Source organism: Ylistrum balloti, unplaced genomic scaffold, assembly GCF_031769215.1.
Source record: "Ylistrum balloti isolate Yb309-2 unplaced genomic scaffold, AGI_CSIRO_Ybal_v1 Utg369876, whole genome shotgun sequence".
Lineage (NCBI taxonomy): Eukaryota > Metazoa > Mollusca > Bivalvia > Pectinida > Pectinidae > Ylistrum > Ylistrum balloti.
In genome coordinates, this window is record NW_026782016.1 from 2,054,956 (window position 1) to 2,076,653 (window position 21,698).

A 21,698-nucleotide genomic window follows, 5' to 3' on the forward strand; every position below is an offset into this window, starting at 1 on the left:
TCAGCATTCCTGTTTTATATCAAGTAGACGCCCTAATGGCGTATTCTCACATCCGTTTGTCATCTCATTCGTTTCCGTCAAACATCCCGCATTTTCGCGTTTCTAAAATGGAACGTATGTGCACATATGCGACATTATCTCACATATATGATACAAAACATTTATCATAATGTAGAAATTCATTACGTAGCATATGATATAAAAAAAGTATCGTAATATCGAAATTGATGACCTGATATGAAACAGTATTCGTAATAACTAAATTCATGACGTGATATATGATATGAAACAATATTCATAATAACGATATTCATGACATGATATATGATAAAAATGATATTCATAATAACGAAATTCAGGACGTGGATATGAGAAGTATTTATAATCACAACATTCATGACGTAACGAATGATATAAAACAATATTCATGATAAAAAAAAACTCATAAATACCTTTTCCAATCTGTCCCCGCAACAGACCACTCGCCTGATAAACCTGGGTAAGCAGGGACATAATCTTTCTCCAAAACTAAACAGGCAACGACTGTCTATATCATTCAACTTAGGTCGACCTGAATGAAAACAACGAATATAATTTCAATGATAAGAATGACTCATTCAAGTCTATTTCAAAACTGAATTTTTTATAACATGTAATTGACTAGACTCAATCAAAGGAAATACTTGTTGTTAGTTAAGAACAACAAACTTATCTTTTAAATTAGGAATGAGGTGATAAGCCAAGATAGAGCATTAAGATAAAAACTGTCCGCTTTGTTTAACAGGGATAGGAAACGAGTACCACTATGAGTTTTCATTTCCAAATGCATTTGTTCGTCAAATCCCGTGAAAACATATACTTGATTATTACACATCTGTCTACAAAATTAAAGAATCAACATTAAATATAAAGATATTAAACTTCTTTACCCGCTTGCTGGGAAAAATAAAATAATATATGAAATACGCGCGTGGAACTTGAGATTTGTATTACATATTTGTGTTTCTTTTGTACAATGTTTGAGACAGCAGGTGGTAGACATTGCTTATAGACTTTAAGTCCCCGAGATTTGCCTTATCGACATGCCACGTTTTAATTCATTCGAATAGGAGGAGCACGGTTCAGAATAAACACATGCACTCGACACTGTTCTGAAATTATTAAATGTATAAAAATATACTCTTTTAAAAACATGGGGCTAGTACACCTCCCTATCTAGATTTTGACTTCTCTTTCAATCACTTTAGATTTTCCTTAGTCGTCTCCTTAGGACCAAATATGATGCAGTTTAATTCAGTGTTTGGCTATACATTATATAACTCTAAATTTGTATTAAATGGTGGTATTCACTTGTGTGACTTTTGTAAAATCTTAGTAAATCGTTCTCTGATTGTATCGTATGATGAGTCTACATCATCTTTAAATGTAGAACGCATGTAATACTTTTTTATAAAAAATGTATCATTATATTAAACGATGAGTGTAACACTGCATTGATTATGTTGTGTGATGATGTAATATTGAATGGGTTGCATTGTACGTTGAGAATAACATTCAGTTTATAATATTGTACGATGAGAGCAATATAGTGTTGATTTTATTTTACGATGAGTGTAACATTCTTGTACAGCATCATCTGTGTAATACTGAATACTAAATCATTGTACGATAATATTGTTTGATGCATGTAATACTGTCAACTATTAATATAATTGATTTAAATTGGTGGACAGTGTTATGGTGATCTCAACGAGATTAATAAAAAATTCTTTGTGCGATATGAAACTGGATGTAATGCTTGTTAGTTTGCTTGTATGTTCCACTATTTTATAGATTGTTCTCATTCAAGAACGTGACATTACTTACAAGGATTACTAAGATTTACATGACGGTGTCGCCGACGATGATGTTTACTCTTCCGGAACACCTGGCCTTATTCTCCGTGTTCTTTTCCAGGATTTCCCCTAAAGTTAATATGTTGGTATTTTCTTTTGTATTGATATATCATCGTAAGAGTGTGTTGTCTACCGTATCATTTACCTTTTGTTGACATCTTGTCGTATACAATACTGCGCAAGAGTGTTCAGATAAATCTTAGAGATGGAGCCCATCAACTACGCCACCCGATATAGATAGACAAAGATGTGAGAGGGAAATAAAATGCTGACTTACCAGTCACAAAGCTCAGTAGACCAGTAACCAGTACAAACGACGCAAGTCCAACTGTGTCAAGCCATAAATAAGAAATTGAATAAACAGCGTCCAAGCCTTCTGGTCTACAATATGGTAATGAAATAGAAAAAAAACTTCATATGGAACTGTACCAGTGACAAAATCTTATCCATATTATAAGTTTTTTCTAGCATTTTCCTCAAATGAACAGAGAGGTGTTGCTTGTCGGAGAATGTCCGCGAGAGCAATACAGTGAAATTCTATCAATATTCTCAGTTGTTAGGGACTAATACAGCTAATGTTTTGGCTTGATCTTACAAAGTGCGATATTTCAGCTTATTCGACAATTAATACATACCTCCTTTGTAACGCTGGATAAAACAAGTGTTTAATGAGGCAAACAATACAGATTTACCAAATCATGCCAGAAGAGGCACTGCAAATGTTAAAGCTTAAAACCGTTAAAATGTCTTCGAAATGACGTATTTGGCTTCGTTGTCTTCCAAATATAGAAAATATTTATTAAAGCGGCAGTAATGATACTGAACCTTTCATTTCTCTCTCGATGTTAAAGTCAATATGAAAGGTAAATATTTGCAAATGAAGGGAATCCCGAATATCAATTTCCGGGTTTCATTTTTAAATAAGTTTGCAGTTCAAATAAATAGATACAAGATAAATGAATAACTTATTGAATGATATTGCAATTATTTTGAGGTCCAAACTGTTTTAGTAATTTGACTGGACTGGACTTTATTGGTATCAAGTGTTTTAGAAAAAAAACTAAAGCTTATTCGGTGTTCATATTCTCGCTCTAATGCATAGACAGTTATATGCACTGACGTACCTTTTCATTACATCACTGATTACAGGTGTTGTGGTGTTGTCTAGTGTACTGTTCAAACACTGGTCTGTAGGAGCGGGTTGGAGAGGTGTGTGGTACTTCTTGTTGAAGGCACTACCCAGATTTATCCAAAACATTAAACAGCTGCTCACGATTCCTCCAAGTATGACGCTCTTGAACAAATATATCCTTTCATTGATATTACTAGAAGTGTTTGTTTTAAGATGTTGTTACATAGGTGTATGCGCATGCCATGTATGCCACGATGATTTAGGTTTACATCAGTTACTAAATAGCCATATGTCATATGCATACAGCATACTTTCATGCACGTAAAATATGTTTAACGTTATCAACACACAGGTTTCCACTCTATGACTTTAATAAGGAAACGACATTTAATCATTTGTTGAAAGGCAATGTTCAGCAGGCGTAACTCAGCATATAGCCATATTTTCAAGGGAAAGACCTGGTCAAACTAGATAAATTTTTAGATACGTGGCTGATTGCGATTTTTTTTCGAAAAGGGTATTTTTGTCATCCTCTGAATTGTCGGAGCATAAAAATGATGAATTCCACACTTCGGTGAAATTATCAATACGTGTTTTGTCTGTTTTATTTTGTTTTTATATCAGTTCAACATCAACCTCTTTGCATAGACATACTTTAATGTCTACATTATATACTGCCACGGGATAATTTTCTATCAACTGGCTATTTTATATTCATTATAGATATGATCAGGAAAAGTCGCGACCCATACATCTCTATAACCCGTCACAGGGCTCACGTATTGAAGGCAGAGCTGTGTAATGTTTTATAGAGCAGGACAAAGTCCTGTACTGTTTTTGCATAAACTTATGACCATCAGTCTAAATTTGTCCTCACAACAACATAGAGTCAACATAGAATTCAAGGACATTAAACCTATTTCCATCGCATGATATATACTGTACCGTTACACTTTTTTGTTTTGTTTACTATCTGAGACGTGCAATCATATAATTCAAGTCAGTGACACAGAGCTGGGCTGTATCCAATAAACGAAGCATGCTTATGACTGATACAGGTAGAAATCGCAAAACGTACGGTCTGATAAGTGTACAAAACTTCTATTAACAATTAAATGTATATGTGAATAATTCTATATGATTCGATCTGAATGAAAATCAGTTCCCATTTGTCTTTATAAAACTGAGCGTTATATATGTTACAAGGCAGTACGCTGTAAATAACAAGATCTAAAAGATGAAAAATCACGAGTAATGGTAAAAGTACTCCATTAAAAATACTTTTTCGGTGGTATTATCAATTGAATAGTAAATATACAGAACTGTTTACTTAATATGAATCTACGATATTTTTACACTTCATGTGAAATCCGAATATTTATCAAATAAAACAATGAAATAGATAAAAATGCATTCAAAGAACACTCTAAGTGTCTGATATTACAAAATTGAAGCCGATTATAAAACTGATTTTAATAAACGATATTTATAAAAAATAATGTCTTATATTAAGCACTATAATCTTATCCTTTTTAGCTCTCCTATTCTTTTAGATAAAATCAAGTATGCAATTGAAAATGGATCAGAATTCAAGCAGATGATTATATCTTATTTAAGATATATTATAACTAATATATGAAAATGTGTACATCATCTATGGAATCGCGTTAGATTTTAGCAGACGTTTAACACTGTTTTAAATATGATATTGAATAACAAATTAAATAGGGTCAATGTTTAAAAAATTAAAAAGCGTTTTTTAGGGGTAAAATAATCAGTTTGTTAAAACCATCCATTTTATTTGCAAAGGAAAAGGGTATGTGTAACAGCATGAATGATTAATTACAAGCCAATATAAAGAATAATGCTATAACACCTAAATAACATGTCTGTGAGACAGGTCATTTGGTCAAAATTGGATAATATATAAATTGTGAATAATCAGAGACCAAAGTACAAGTTTCTGAAAAATGTACTGCCTCCTACTGTAGGTTTTAACTAGACTGACATAACTACATATCATAGGGATTTAATAAACCAATTCAAGATATATTGCTTCAATACTTTACAAGATACAATAAGGGGCATAACTCTAAGAAATGATGTCAAAATTGTATGAATCGTGAAACGGCACAACTTTATATCATAAGGATGTTGCATGCCAAGTTTGAGATAAATTGCTTCAGTAGCTGTTTTTAGATACCCTTGACAAACATTCCTGACAAACGGACGGTCAGACAGGGTGATTGCAGAATACCCCTTGCCTTCGTTGCGGGGGTTCTAATAATGAATCAGTATGGATTATGGTGAAGGGGTGATAACTTTCCACCATCTGCGGAAAGAAATAAACACTGCATAAATCAGCTTTGAAAGACTTACGACTTGGGTTGCGGACGGACAAAATATGGAATAAAGGAAAATTCCAGAAACTGGAAGTCCAAACAAGGACATCAAACTGATGGCTATCTGAAAGGTGAGAATATGTATTAGTATCGGATCTAATGGAAACACTTATGTATATAAAGTAAATAAAGTCATTTACATAATAATCATAGGTGATTTATAACATTCTGTTTAAGTCTATTGTTTGATGCTTATGAAAGTAACAAGAAGAATTGATATTCGAGGCAATGTTTTATAGTCGTCATAGTGATTCCATTTAGAAACATTTTAATTCTATGTGCGATATAAAGTTGAACATTTGTGATACGTATTAGTTTGCCACTAGGTCCCGTTGTTGTATACCCTGTTCTCCTTTGAGAACAAGACATAACTTACTTGGATTGACCATGGCGGGTGTCGTCGATAAAGCAGAGGACGTTTACTCTTCCGGAACACCTGGTCTTGTTTTACTTCTACTTTTTATACAAATTAAATTTAGGCTTAGATACAGCAATGCCAAAAAGTGAATAAACCCGTGTGATACAGCTGCTTCGTCTTTCTTGGACTCGTCAATGATGCTAAGGGCATACATTTTGAGGCCTTGGAGATGAATGAGGAGAATCCAAAGTGATCGAAAGCAAAGTCAAAATCTAGATGGAGAGGTGCAGTTGCATAAGATTCTAAATATGTTGCCTTTTAAATTTATGAAAATGTACTGTTTATTCTGTTAGTACGCAGTTATCACGATTATCTACGCAGTAGTAAATTCTCCGCATATGCTTTTTGTATATGTCACATAAAGAAACCTTGGACGTGTCTGATGCTTGCTAGTCTGCCTGTTGGCCCCGTTGTCGTGTAGCCCCATATTGGAACGAAACATTTCTTATGTGGACTGACAAACATTTTTCATAGCTGATGAAGCAGACGACGCTTACTTGAACACTTGACTCCTTATTCTCCTTGAATTTTTTCCATGAGTCTCCGTGGAAATCTTTCTTTTGCTCATGTTTTGCCTTCGCTAAACTGAATTTGAGTTTGGATTATGATCAGATGTTATAATTCACATACCTTGTATACCGATCCTGGTAATTCTGCAGTCAGGAACGAAATGACTATTCCTATTATGCCATATATAACAACTGTAAAGAAACCATGTTGTAATATACATATATCAACATCTTAAAATATATCACATACATATATATAAATATATCTCAACAATATCATTTGAGTATGTAAAATCTGTATTATGGAGAAGTAAATATACTCATCAACACAAATAAAGGTTAGTGTGTTTCCTTGGCGAATACCTGTAAATGTGTAAAAACTATTTTTGGCCGGGTTGCACATAGTGCAAATCCGAGTTATAGTATGGTGAATGTCGGGCGGGCGGGCACATTTTGATATTTATCAACCTAGACATTATGTTTCGTCTGTCGAAAATACAAAGAGAAATGGTTGAAGACGAGGTACCGATGTTGATTGGCTGTCGACCCCGCAAAACAACCGCTAAGGATGTCCGTTGTATACGGATTGATACACTTGTGCAATCAATTCGTAACAAAAAGGGCATGATCTGAGAGTCCGTGTCTACTTGAACAGTTCTCAACAGGTTGAAAGCTTACCAATTATCTGCATTGGCGAGATGTGATGGTTTGGGGAAGTATTTGCTGGGAAAGTAGAACCAATTTGCAATACAACCAACATTGGATATCGGGACGTTTCGAACAGAATAAGGAACAAGCGTACACTAGTCGCGTCACCAGAACTTTCCTGTTACAGAATAACGTCCTAACGTGTAATTATTAAAATAGTTAATGTACAATGTAGGTATGTGTGATATGGATATACTACCTAAGGGTGTATAAGTTGGGGTCTTAACGGAGGCTTCAAAGTTATAACCCAAATGGCTCCTGTATGTGTGGTGCGAATTTTGAAGATGCTATACACTTTTTCTTCCAGTGTCCTCTTTACTCACATGTTAGACATCATGTTAATTCAGTATATAATTTATTAGGAAATGTTAACCTTATTGTTTTGCTTTATGGTATCATTGGAATGTCAGATGAATTTAGTAGTTTTATACTTTATCATACTAGTTCTTATGAAAAAAAAACTAAAAGATTCTCAATTTACAAGTAATAATATATACATACAAATCCTATAGTTATAACATTTAGTATACTTAAGTAGTTGTGGATGTAGTGTGGGAGTGAGTATGTGAGTAGTTTATTTTCTTTTCTTTATTCTCTCTTTATTATTATAAACTGAAAAATACCATCCTATTATTAAAAAGAATTGAATATATTAATTAATTTAAAATATACCGGTATCATTTGGGAAAAGACTTAATCCCATTGTTAATACTAAGTTTAGACTATTTATTTATAATATGTTATATATTTTGTTATGTATACTATTTATTAACAATAAAATATTTTGAAAATGAAAAAAACTTATAACCCAAACTTCTTCACCTTGGGTATAATATTCATATTCTACATTCTTCTTTAAATCTTTAAAGGAATAAATTTTCTTCCCCATTGCAATATTTTGTAACATTAAATGCAATACTAGAAAAAAATAAAGAACAACAAATGTTACATTAGTATTAAGATCTATTGCATTGATCCTTTCAGAAAGCACACAAAGGTGTACAGACTGCAGAGACGCTGACCTGGAAGCAGTGATCGGGTACACATTAAAACATGTGCCCGACAGGAGAAGTGGAGGAGGAGGAAGACACCAGTAAATAATGTTATCAACATTTATTTACATGAATCTCTGTACCAACAATCAATATTTAATATTGCAAACCTATTTTCAGGCATAAAATTTCATGGAAAACTTCCTCTTTTATTATCTCCTCTTCTTTGTATTTAATAATTTGAAGTTCTTCACGTAACATATTGTGACATTCATGTATTGGGAAAAACATTGTCAACTTTTCATGGGAAATATGGTATTCAAATCTTAATTTTAAGAAGGGTTACTGGTATTATAATAAAATATACATTAATTTTGTTAGGGGCTCACTCTAACAGAGAATAAATATGAACATTTTATGTTTCAAACATTTTGTAATTTGTGCATTTGGAATGTTTCATGGTTGCTTTTTGTGTATGTATTTATAAATTAGGTTTTCAATATTTTATTACAATAATTTCTTTAACAAGTTTTTTTTTCCAATTCTTGTTTATTGTAAAATCTTGAAAAGAAAATGAATATTTTGTTTCTATTGTGCATGTGTTAAAAAAATGACTTTGATAGAAAATTTACACACGAGAGTTCATATATACAGAAGCTTGTTTTTATTGTCTTTAAGACTAGTTTTGTTATATTTAAACAATGAAGATCATGTCTTGAATAATTTCTTTTGTCGCTCTTGTCATTTTTGTAAATTTGTTGATTATTGTCATGATACATATATAATTTTTTGTGCAATTATGCTGTAAATAAAATTTGTAAGAGGACCTATATTTTGATTTATTTTATTAATATTACTTTTTAATTCTTCAAAGCATCCGCAACGTAACGCATCTGAAGTCAGATTCTGACCAATTCTGACTAATAAATGACGAAAATCTGACGTAAAATACTGACATAATATAGATGTCAGACATTTACGTCAATATTACTTTCATTTCTGACCATTTTTTGACGTAATCCTGACGTCAGGATTAAGTCCAAATCCGACGTAAATTTGACGTAAAATGCCTGCTGGGATTTATTGATCAATTGTTTATTCAAACATGATTGATAATGATCTATAGATAATGCAAATAAAGTAATGTTACCTTATCGGTATAGATACCCGGATATACCGGGATACATACAGCATAAAACAAATGAGACAAGAATAGAAACAACAAGCACGAGATCAGTAAGGAGTCGACCAACTTTTTTGGCTTAACTATAATCCTATGTACACTTAGGTTGAAGGATATTGTGACGAGATGGTAAACAGATTATAGAAACAAATACATAACATGGTAACAAAGTAGTGTACTCGATTCGGCAACGCTTTATTTAACATTTGGTTATAGGTGTGTGAGTCTTTGGCATTTGTCTGATGAAAGTGACAGCGTAGTCATCGAAACGTCACACTCAAATCTTCTACTGGTTGTGTTATAAGAACATCTGTTCTATTGACATTATCTTTACGAAAAAAAATCCGAAATAATATTGGTTTACGCACCACCCTATAACATTATGATTTATACGTTATCCGTTGTGTTGACACCTCACCTGAGAGTCTCGACCAACGGGTGAAAGCTGCGTCCGATAAACGAGGGAAATGCGGTTTGATGAAGTCCTCGTGGGTGGTGGAAGACATAGCTGCCAGACTTGAGGAGAGGGTACTGTAACATAGATCATAAAAATTGGAAAGCAACAGGACGGTGCAGACATACTGATGGACCAAACGGTAGTAGCATTGAGATTTTGTGCAAGCTTATCTTCGTTGAAAACGGCGCATTGGGAGGTTCAACTAAATCTTTATTGAAAAAAGAAGCACATGTAAAACACTGAATAAGTTTAGAGGAGTATCGATTGTCTGCATGTGTAATGAATCGATGTCTTTAAAACGTAAGAACGCAAAGGTACGGCAGCAGCGATTCCTACACAGCAAACTGGGGTTTGGAAAAATACGCATGCTAAATTCCACTCACATATGAATAATAAAAAAGATGAGTTTATACCTTAGAGTGTATAAAACTACATAGAACAGCTATTTCACTTCACCCCGCCATTTCTTCTAAATATTTACCAAAAATGTTAAAGCCGAGAAAGTTAGGAATGTCTGTGGAACTTAGATATACGAGAAAGATATATATTAATTGCTATATTCTGGATTAGAAATAAGACAAATGAACATGCATTCGTGCAGCCTGTTGACAAAACGAGATGGTTTATGACCTATGTAAAACTTGTGTCAATATAGTAGCTGTTTGACCGGTATAGAATCTATTAAATATCTTATTAACCGACAGTCTGCAACGACACAATACTTAATAGTCGATCACTATAGCAACGTTGAACATATGAGGAATTTAATTACACTCTTTTTACAGGTGATAACCAACTATTAATGTCCTTTTACTTTCACATAAATATGTATTACAACAAACCTATGTTAATGTTGAATTAAATCAAACATATTGTTATCAAAGATCTATAGTTCGTTTATGTCTTAGTTGTTGCTCCAGTAGATATTAAAAACGCAACATGTATTAGAAAAATAACTACAAACCTCAAGGTAGCAGCTGTGACTGCTGCCAGAAACATCCCAGACATGCCAGGATAATCCCTGAACATTTCCACCACCATAAAGGGAATTAACTGTTAAAGAACCGTAAAGGGAAACAACTGTGAAAAATCATTTCCGGCGGTAAAATTGAAAACCTTAGATATAGGGGATAGATTGTTACAAATGAAAAAAATGTTGTATTGTGCCACAAGAGATGTAAAACAATAGTGCATAACATGTAATGATATCCTTGTGTTAAAAGATCATAGCATGTATTCTTGAGTTATGAAATTAGCTAGATATAAATATAGTTTAGAATGTGATGGTTTTTTTTTTAATATAGATATAATACGAAACAAAAACGAATGCAAAATTCCTCCACATGATTCTTTTCAAATACTGCAGAAAACACATTGTTTTCGAGTTATTGAAGTCACCACGTGCTTTCATTGTCTTTAACATGACGTCATGATGTGATCTGCAAGTGTGTCATTTCAATATAATTTCATTACCTCAGATTAATGCGTCTTATACACGTCTTACTCCCGGAAAATACTATGTGACGGACATATCTAAATTTGATTTATAATATTTACTCAATTTTGTCCACCGATATAGTCCCTAATTTTCGACTTACTTGGTTAGGGTTGGACACCTGTTTCGACGTAAATGGATCGCATCCCTTCGCAGTGAAGTATGCGTAAGCCACCAAACCCGAACTACCGGCGAAACAAACCGTTAACAGAAAGGCCGGTCCAGTTACCAGGTACACACTGAATAATCAGAGGATTCATGTTAACGACGTCACCTCATATAAAGTAATGATAAAATGACGTAAACATTATGTTAACAAAATGGGAGAGTCATTATAATACACAAAAGATATTTATAATTTGTTATTAACTAGAGTTTAACGATAAATATTTTTTTTTTTTTAAATATTACAGAACTGAGATATTGTACATAGAATTTCCCGTTTAATATTTTTGCAGTTATCATTAGTGTAATATGCCATTTAAGTTGTTTTATTGGCTGTGCCAGTTGGAAGTCAATAGTAACATCACAATATGGACAATGACTTCATGCCATAAATTATTAATAATTTTAACTTTAACTGTTTTGAATGATGTAACAGAAAGAATCTTATTACTGTTTTTATTTCATATACTCGTCTCAAAGTTTTGCTCGATTAATAAAACTTCTAAATCACACGTGATAAAACTGCATAAAAAATGAAAACTTTTGATCCTATAGTCAATTAACGTTTCGCAGAAGGTAAAAATAACTTACAGTTTTGCTTGTTTCTCTGTTTGACAGGAATTCATGCGCTGAACTGATGTTTGTGTGATAGCATTGAAGAAAAATTTTATCGGTCCGCCAATGACAAAAGTCCAGAAGGTGTGGAGAACCAGAGGATCCGGGTCAAAACTTAGGGAAAAAATTTGGTTGAGAACAGCATGACTTCACCTCAAAAATCTGATATACAAACTACCTTGACTTCCAACAATAATTGTGGATTCCAAGGTTATATGCAAGATATTTAACAGCATAGTATATCTGAATTTGTAGTCACGTGAAAGTATATTATTGTCACTGGGACGAAACTGTCCTAATTACACGTTAAAGTCGACAGGAGACGAAAAATGCACCGCGACTTGTTGTTTTACGTAGTTACGTTATCGTTCATGAAATTACGACTTAACATGTTTTGCCCTTACAACACAATCAGGCTTCCGTAAATTGAAATATCACAACAAGGGACCTGATATGTATCCTTTGTAAACGGTAATGCAAATGAAAAATATTCTACATTAAATGTTAGATGACCTCGCCTGTCACATTTCCCTAGTATTGCAGTTATTGCAGTTTACGAAGCCATCAACTCCTAACAGCAAATTTGACAAGATGACTGTCAGTTACATTTCCTTTTAATAGGAAGTGATTTAAAAAAAATATCACACACGCAATAAACATCATTGTTGTACATACTTGAAGAAATTCATTCTGTCTGTAGCCGTATTGACCTCCCACACAAAGGCCGTCCCTCCCGATTCTATCGTACCCTGTAAACAATATGTGAACTCATCACGGAATCTTATAAAACATTGTTTGCATTAATGCGTAAGTTCTTGTTACCAAATTTTACCAATGGAATTTTATGATTGTAGGATTACTAGTACGGCTGTCAAAGTTTCTGATAAATGTTGATTTGGATGATATAAAATATCTTGACTAAGTTGATGTGAAATACCTAAATATGATATGACGTGCATTAATTAAGAATATATGAAATACCTTAATTAAGATGTGACATACTTTGACTGAGATAATGTGAAATACCTTGACTTAATTGATGTAAATAACTTTATTAATATTATGTGAAATACTTTAAGATGTTATGACTTATATGATATGAAATACTTTATTACGATGACATGCATACATTGACTAAGATGATGTGAAATACATTGACTAAGTTTATGTAAATACCTTGATTAAGATTATATAACATACATTGAGTAAGATAGTGTTAAATACCTTGATAATGACGGATAATATACCGATCAGCATGATTATACTTTGGAACACGTCCGTCCATATCACCGCCTTGATTCCTCCCTAACCAAGAAACAACGAAATATCAATAGTATAACGTCAACACGCATCAGGATACATTGCAAGTCAATTGTTGCTCACGTCAACACGCATCAGGATACATTGCAAGTCAATTGTTGCTCACGTCAACACGCATCAGGATACATTGCAAGTCAATTGTTGCTCACGTCAACACGCCCCAGTAAATAGTATACACCAGTTGGTCACGTCAACACGCCCCAGTAAATAGTATACACCAGTAGCTCACGCCAACACGCCCCAGTAAATAGTAAACACCAGTAGCTCACGCCAACACGCCCCAGTAAATAGTAAACACCAGTAGCTCACGCCAACACGCCCCAGTAAATAGTAAACACCAGTTGCTCACGCCAACACGCCCCAGTAAATAGTAAACACCAGTAGCTCACGCCAACACGCCCCAGTCACCCAACAGCCCAGTAAATAGTAAACACCAGTTGCTCACGCCAACACGCCCCAGTTAATAGTAAACACCAGTAGCTCACGCCAACACGCCCCAGTAAATAGTAAACACCAGTAGCTCACGCCAACACGCCCCAGTAAATAGTATACACCAGTTGCTCACGCCTACACGCCCCAGTAAATAGTATACACCAGTTGCTCACGCCAACACGCCCCAGTAAATAGTAAACACCAGTAGCTCACGCCAACACGCCCCGGTAAATAGTATACACCAGTTGGTCACGCCAACACGCCCCAGTAAATAGTAAACACCAGTAGCTCACGCCAACACGCCCCAGTAAATAGTAAACACCAGTAGCTCACGCCAACACGCCCCAGTAAATAGTAAACACCAGTAGCTCACGCCAACACGCCCCAGTAAATAGTATACACCAGTTGGTCACGCCAACACGCCCCAGTAAATAGTAAACACCAGTAGCTCACGCCAACACGCCCCAGTAAATAGTATACACCAGTAGCTCACGCCAACACGCCCCAGTAAATAGTATACACCAGTTGGTCATACACCAGTTGGTCACGCCAACACGCCCCAGTAAATAGTAAACACCAGTAGCTCACGCCAACACGCCCCAGTAAATAGTATACACCAGTTGGTCACGCCAACACGCCCCAGTAAATAGTATACACCAGTTGGTCACGCCAACACGCCCCAGTTAATAGTAAACACCAGTAGCTCACGCCAACACGCCCCAGTAAATAGTATACACCAGTAGCTCACGCCAACACGCCCCAGTAAATAGTATACACCAGTTGGTCACGCCAACACGCCCCAGTAAATAGTATACACCAGTAGCTCACGCCAACACGCCCCAGTAAATAGTAAACACCAGTAGCTCACGCCTACACGCCCCAGTGAATAGTAAACACCAGTAGCTCACGCCAACACGCCCCAGTAAATAGTATACACCAGTTGCTCACGCCTACACGCTCCAGTGAATAGTAAACACCAGTAGCTCACGCCAACACGCCCCAGTAAATAGTAAACACCAGTAGCTCACGCCAACACGCCCCAGTAAATAGTAAACACCAGTAGCTCACGCCAACACGCCCCAGTAAATAGTATACACCAGTTGGTCACGCCAACACGCCCCAGTAAATAGTAAACACCAGTAGCTCACGCCAACACGCCCCAGTAAATAGTATACACCAGTTGGTCACGCCAACACGCCCCAGTAAATAGTAAACACCAGTAGCTCACGCCAACACGCCCCGGTAAATAGTATACACCAGTCACGCCAACACGCTCACGCCAACACGCCCCAGTAAATAGTATCACGCCAACACCAGTTGGCTCACGCCAACACGCCCCAGTAAATAGTATACACCAGTTGGTCACGCCAACACGCCCCAGTAAATAGTAAACACCAGTAGTAAATAGTATACACCTCACGCCAACACGCCCCAGTAAATAGTAAACACCAGTAGCTCACGCCAACACGCCCCAGTAAATAGTATACACCAGTTGCTCACGCCAACACGCCCCAGTAAATAGTAAACACCAGTAGCTCACGCCAACACGCCCCAGTAAATAGTATACACCAGTAGCTCACGCCAACACGCCCAAGTAAATAGTAAACACCAGTAGCTCACGCCAACACGCCCCGGTAAATAGTATACACCAGTTGCTCACGCCTACACGGCCCAGTAAATAGTATACACCAGTAGCTCACGCCAACACGCCCCAGTAAATAGTATACACCAGTAGCTCACGCCAACACGCCCCAGTGAATAATATACACCAGTTGCTCACGCCAACACGCCCCAGTAAATAGTATACACCAGTTGCTCACGCCAACACGCCCCAGTGAATAGTATACACCAGTTGCTCACGCCAACACGCCCCAGTGAATAGTATACACCAGTAGCTCACGCCAACACGCCCCAGTAAATAGTAAACACCAGTTGCTCACGCCAACACGTCCCAGTAAATAGTATACACCAGTTGCTCACGCCTACACGCCCCAGTAAATAGTATACACCAGTTGCTAATGTCAACAATGATAAGTAAACTGTAAACAACAGTTATCAATCGTAAGTATATCGTAAACAACAGTCACTAACGTGAACAGGCGTTGACTAAGAAACCATTATTCTTTTTTGTTGTTTACTGGTGTGCTAACTGCATTTTAACCAGTAAAAGACTAAAAAGAAAAATTATTTCTTATATTCATATCTTGAAAGCATTCTTTTTCTTTATTTACACTCCTTGAAAACAGTCGTCGTTCATTGGACATTATATGCACTGACGGAACACCTCGACATCGTATGGAATAGCAAAACAGCTCGTTCAGATTTCGCAGGAAATTTTGTCAACTTCAGAAAGAAAACAGAACACAGCTGCACGATAACGTCATTATTAATTACCCTTTTGTGAAGTATTTTAAGTACTTTCATTTCCATTCACAAATTGCTTTGAAATTTTCTAGTTTATACAAAATAAGTTCTCAAAATGAAAAATAATTATCACAAACACATTAGCGGATTCACTCTAATTTTATACCATACATGTTTAACGGTTCGGCTTCCAAAGCGCCTGACATTACGTTTACCAAAATGCAAACATCAATTTTGTTGGTAGGGCAAAATGAAGACTGCACACCGGAAATGCAATATTATATGGTACAGTATACCATAACAATAATACTAGAGATACTAACGTCGACACGTATCAGTATATCGTAACCAATGTCAATATATGTTTGTATAAAGTACACCACAGTTTAAACGTCAACATGCGTCAGTAGACCGTAACCAGCGATTACACGTGTCTGAAGGAGTAACTCACAGTTGCTAACGTCACAGCAGAGATCAAATTTTACTGAAGGTGTGCATCGGTAGTCAGAACAGTGATGTCCTTAGGTGAGAAAACACCTAGCTACTGAACGTTATGGAGAAAGAAAACATGTAGCAAGCCATACTCTTACATTAACATACATCATCAAAATGTAAATATTAAAAGTAACAGGCGTTACCGCAGACCAGTAAAAGGTTGCTAAAACATCTATTAAACATAAATGACTTCTGAGAGAAATGAAGTACACGAATAAGCAGTCAACAGAATCATGATGGGATCTATTTGATATCACAAGTGTGGTATACTTACAATGGAGGTATATAGTACAGCAGAAGACGATAGCGCTAGCATGGAAACAACCCGGGGGATTCGAGTTACTGAAAAAGACATACATTTAGGCTATTGGCTTACACAGATATGCAGTCAGTCAAAATGGGTTTTTTCTCGTATTTTTACCTACTCGTGACATCTAAAATGACTGAATAATTAACATATATTTATAACCGACCTATAAAAAACCTGAAGCAGTTGTTGTTTGGACCCTAACTGCAGCGCATAGACCTAATATTACCATGTTCACTATACAGTTACCGCTGTGTATCATATTTAAGATTTTTGTCCGAATATTCATCATTTTTACCTTGCCTACATCATGAGGATTTTTACTGTGGCCGTTCCCTCCAGTCACATATCACATGTTGGGTAACGCAGTGCACTCTGGGGGAATATTGCTCATCTTTTTTGCATGTTAAAACTAGACATCTTAAAATTTAAATTCAAACGTTGAGATTTAGCTCTTTTAAATTTCGGATTCAAATCACAAAAAGTATCAAACTGGTGACATATACCGATGTATATATTCTTATGTGAAATATGAATAAATAATTAAATAGTACAGTGTTGCGCAAAATGACTTTACTAATCATCTTGTAAGGTTCCTGTTTTAGTTCCGGAATAAAAACCTTCCCAACAATTCAGCAAGGCCGCATTAAGAACGTATGGTCCAACACCTTTTAGCAGTTTTGAATCTCAATGAAACAGCTGTTTTACACTAATCGTTGAAAGGAGACTTACCTCCTTCCATAGCAACAGCTTGTGCCATCACAATTACACCGATGTATATTTCCTGTAAACAAACCCAAATGAGATTAACTATTTTAAAGCATTGAAGAAGAGATATAGATAAAATGGTGCTTAATGTTATTCTTCATATAATATAGTGTATATGTCACCTATTTATGAAACGATGCACGTTCCATATTATATTTTAAATATATGAATTGTTCTATGAATCTTACTTACGTTTATCAGTAAGGTACACGTTGCTATAAATAGCCTCACGGCCTTGCCTTTGTAGCGTACCTGGAAAAACTGATATCAAAACAGACAAGTCAAACTGAACAACCAGAAAATACCAACATGTCAACATAATCATAATCAATTTCAATAAAACTATGGCAAAATATGGACCAAAAAGATTTACACGGGAATCCGGAAACGGTACTGAGAGAATAAATTCATATGTTCCGGAAGAGTGTGAGTCTTCTGCTTCATCGACGACACTCGCCATGTATACATCGTTGACTGTCATGCAAGCTGACGCTTTTTGTTCATGCTAACTGATGTCATATCATATTTGTATTCCCTATCATAAAGTACCCGGAACTTTTTCTTCCGTCATAAATGTATCCGGGGATACTTTTTTGTATATCATAAAAATATTCTACGTATAGCATTTGTATTCCTCGTTGAGATCATTACTATAACTTCATCTGTTTTACATATTTGCTGTATATTCATTGGGTTGTTGGTGGGTTAGTTGACCAAAGATAACAGGGTTACCTGTACAGGTGTCAAATTAACTTGTTACGCCTGCTCATGTGTTACATATTACCACCGGTGTAGGTAGTGCCCAATTGAGTTGTTAACCAAAGGGCGCCTGCATATATGTGTATCTATCTTGCATCATAGGTTGTTGTGCGTTATCTTGAGTTGTCATAAAAACGCAAAACAGTGACGATACAGTAGTGACTATACGAAATAGGTTTAATGTATCGATGACATTTGACAAAGATGAAGTACTGTTGACGACTGTACTTGACGGAAATAAATTTGGTACAGTATAAAATCTTTAAAAATAATATTCAATCTAAGATATCCATGATATAAAATGTTGGTATTGATATAAACATTACGGGTTATTGTATGCGGTACCAGATTAAGCCAACTTTACGCCGTATAAAGTTATGTTTCAAATGTGTTCAAGGTCAAAGGGTACGACTTCTTATCTGATTTTGGTGCCAACCTGCACTTACCTCGCTAACAGTAGTCAGCTTAAGAGGATAGAGCATTGGAACAATAATTCTTGTTCCGATCAGGAACGACGCACAAAACCCAAATGACGCCATTAGCACAATACCGCCATACAGGTATGTCTCGGCAGGGATACCAAGCAACAAGATGGATGACTGAGAGGTAACCAGCATGGACACGACCAGAGGAAGTGTTTTTATCTTCCGGCTCCCTAAATGGTATTCTAGACTGCTGTTGTCTTTCCTTCCCTTACAAGCATGGAATGTCCCGATTCCTATAGAAATAACGATAACACAGACAAAAACAAGGTAGTCTGCCACCCCAAGTCCGGCTGTTTCAGACGACATGTCTGTCTGTTAATGGAGAAATGATACATACAAAGACATGTAAACCTGCATTATCATACATCATTCATAAATCCGCGTACCGGATTGGATACTAGCTACCTTACACTCGAGTTCCTGCTCACAAAGCTAAAATTCATCGTTTTGACAGTTAAAATGTCATGATTCTTCCCTCACAAAAACAAATATTTCATGATTCTTTATCTCCTCCCCCTCTCTCCCCCTCCCCCTCTCTCTCTCTCCCACTCACTGTCTCCTAGTCTCTCTCTCACACTCTCTCTCTCTCTCTCACTCCCTCTCTCCCTGTCTCTCTCTCTCTCTCTCTCTCTCACACTGCCTGTCTGTCTGTCTGTCTGTCTATCTCTCTCTTCTAGTAAATTAACATTCTTTATGGGAATACATGCATAATATATCTCTTTTTTATTCTTTAACACTCCATCTGATGACTTGTTATTTAATTATATGTTTGTATGTCGGTGAGTCGCTGATCGGCATAAGCTACTGACAAATCCCTTTGACATTTCAAAGTCAAACAAGATGTTTAACTTGAAATTTAGTACCAAGACTTGTAGCGAATTAAATACCTTAATTTAATAATGATTGAAAATAGAATAATCTATTCATTAACTGTAGGTTTTTTCATCATAATTATTATCAAAGCTATAATTCAACTCTGTGTCGTGTGCCTCCATCAAAATCACAATGGCAGACACGTCATCAGGTCAACACAGCGGTGTTAAGAGATGACATCAAACTCTAGATAGAGGAAAATGGTGTATCATACACTGGTCAAGAAGACGTAGTTTTGATGTGATTGATGGTATTTTCCCATCGCAGTGTCATGGGTTTCGTTCGGACAAATTGAATATCCCATCCTTACACAATCGTGTTACTACGGCTTACCATGCAGTTTGCCATTAAAATATAGCAGTAAATCAGTTACAAGTGCACAACAGAATCACGTGACTTGAAACCACGAAGACAAACCCACACTATGGCTTCGAAATGTTAAACGAAACTCTGGCCTTTTTAAAACATTTTTTTTCGTCGGGTTGGTAAAGTCAGTAGAATAGAAGTGCTTATAACATAAAAAATGTAGACGATTTAATTGTGACGTCTCAATGACAACACGGTCACCTTCATCTGACAGATGATAAGTGTGAAGCGAACTAGCGCTGACGTACTTAGTGTACGAATTCTGAATTGGAACCGATTCCACGAATATCACTTCATAGATGTGACAAAAGTATATAGATCTATAGTGTTACTTATAGTAAATAGCATAATTTAATACAAAATTTAAAGTTAGAACTTCTTCCAACGGCTATTTCGTCCTTCTAGGACTCGTCGGTGATAATAAGGGCCTAACTTTTGAAGCCTAGGAGATCAAAGTGATCGAAAGAAAAGTAAATATCTAGATGGGTAGATGCTTAATTTGGTAATTTCCACACATCAGATCATTTTACAACAATGTCAAGTACATGCATATATTCTGAACCATGTCACTACACGAATGAATTAAAACGTAAGTCAAACGGACATATATTGTTTAAAGTAAGATCCGGGACAAGGAAAACGCTAAAGTTTCGTATGAGCACACGATATGTACAGATAACCTTACAGTTTAGAAAGTGGAGCAAAACTTAAGAACTGTTACAATACATGGCTTGTGATAAAAATGCTCGTGTGATTTCTTCGTGAGGTTTAAAGACATATCTCCTGTAGTGATTTTGTAACTAATACTTATATAGGGCAAGTTACTGTAAAAGACACATTCCATACGGAACTACATGTTTATCTAGCAGTACTAGGTAACATTCCCGCGACACCTGGGGGTTTAAAATATCCAAAGGCAAACTGAACGATATGATAGGAAATTTCAAACTGAATTAAATAACATTGCCAACGACATGAAACTATAATGATATATCTGCTTTGTGTAACATATCTTTACAAAGTACTACAATGATTACACAGAAGTCATTTTAAGTCTTTAGGGTCCCATCATTAAATAGTACTATTTATAGAGAATACGTGTGGCCAACGTCTTAAAATATAAGCTGTATTTTTGCGAGGGTTAAGAAAGACACAATTGGCGAGCCACTTTTGTCTTTTTATCAAGAGCCAAATTGCATAGTGAAATGTTATTTTTTCAGTTAATTTCTTCCAGAATAAACAGTTTTAACAATGATAAATTATTCTATGCAATGAAATTAAATACTTTTTTTCTGAATAGGAACGTGCAATGGATTGGATTCCATGTTGACCTCTGTAGAGGACATGCAATGTTGGTACCTACGCTGAATGATGTATAGAATACATGGTAGTTATAGACGTAACAGGTGTATTCCAACTATATAACATGTATATTTACTACAATAAACATTGCTAAATGCAATACCTTTAAATAGGAAAAAAGATAAGCTTTTGTTGAGCTTATTTTTAGTACCCCACCATCAGCTTGAACAGCAGGAAAGTACTCATTCTAAAAACA

General features: G+C 35.7%; 1 protein-coding gene across 1 annotated transcript; it reads right to left on the bottom strand.

The window, feature by feature from the left end:
- LOC132546237 (sodium-coupled monocarboxylate transporter 2-like) lies at positions 1–19,207 on the bottom strand. Its single transcript, XM_060209945.1, has 16 exons — positions 18,863–19,207; positions 17,850–17,918; positions 17,622–17,673; positions 16,857–16,924; positions 13,196–13,276; positions 12,647–12,720; positions 11,948–12,085; positions 11,295–11,430; positions 10,661–10,749; positions 9,658–9,770; positions 6,478–6,548; positions 5,407–5,493; positions 3,020–3,189; positions 2,173–2,276; positions 453–571; positions 1–102 (listed from the first exon to the last, which is right to left on the bottom strand). The coding sequence occupies exons 1-16, from the start codon at positions 19,205–19,207 to the stop codon at positions 1–3; spliced, it is 1,818 nt and encodes a 605-aa protein (XP_060065928.1).
- Positions 19,208–21,698: the final 2,491 nt, after the last annotated feature.

Excerpts from the sequence above, each read along its gene's own strand:
- LOC132546237 (XM_060209945.1), bottom strand. The coding sequence starts at position 19,207 with ATGTCGTCTGAAACAGCCGGACTTGGGGTGGCAGACTACCTTGTTTTT. Across the intron at positions 17,674-17,849 it reads CGTGTACCTTACTGATAAAC|GAAATATACATCGGTGTAAT; the intron begins GTAAGTAAGATT and ends GTTTGTTTACAG. Across the intron at positions 572-2,172 it reads TCTACTGAGCTTTGTGACTG|GTCGACCTAAGTTGAATGAT; the intron begins GTAAGTCAGCAT and ends GTTTTCATTCAG.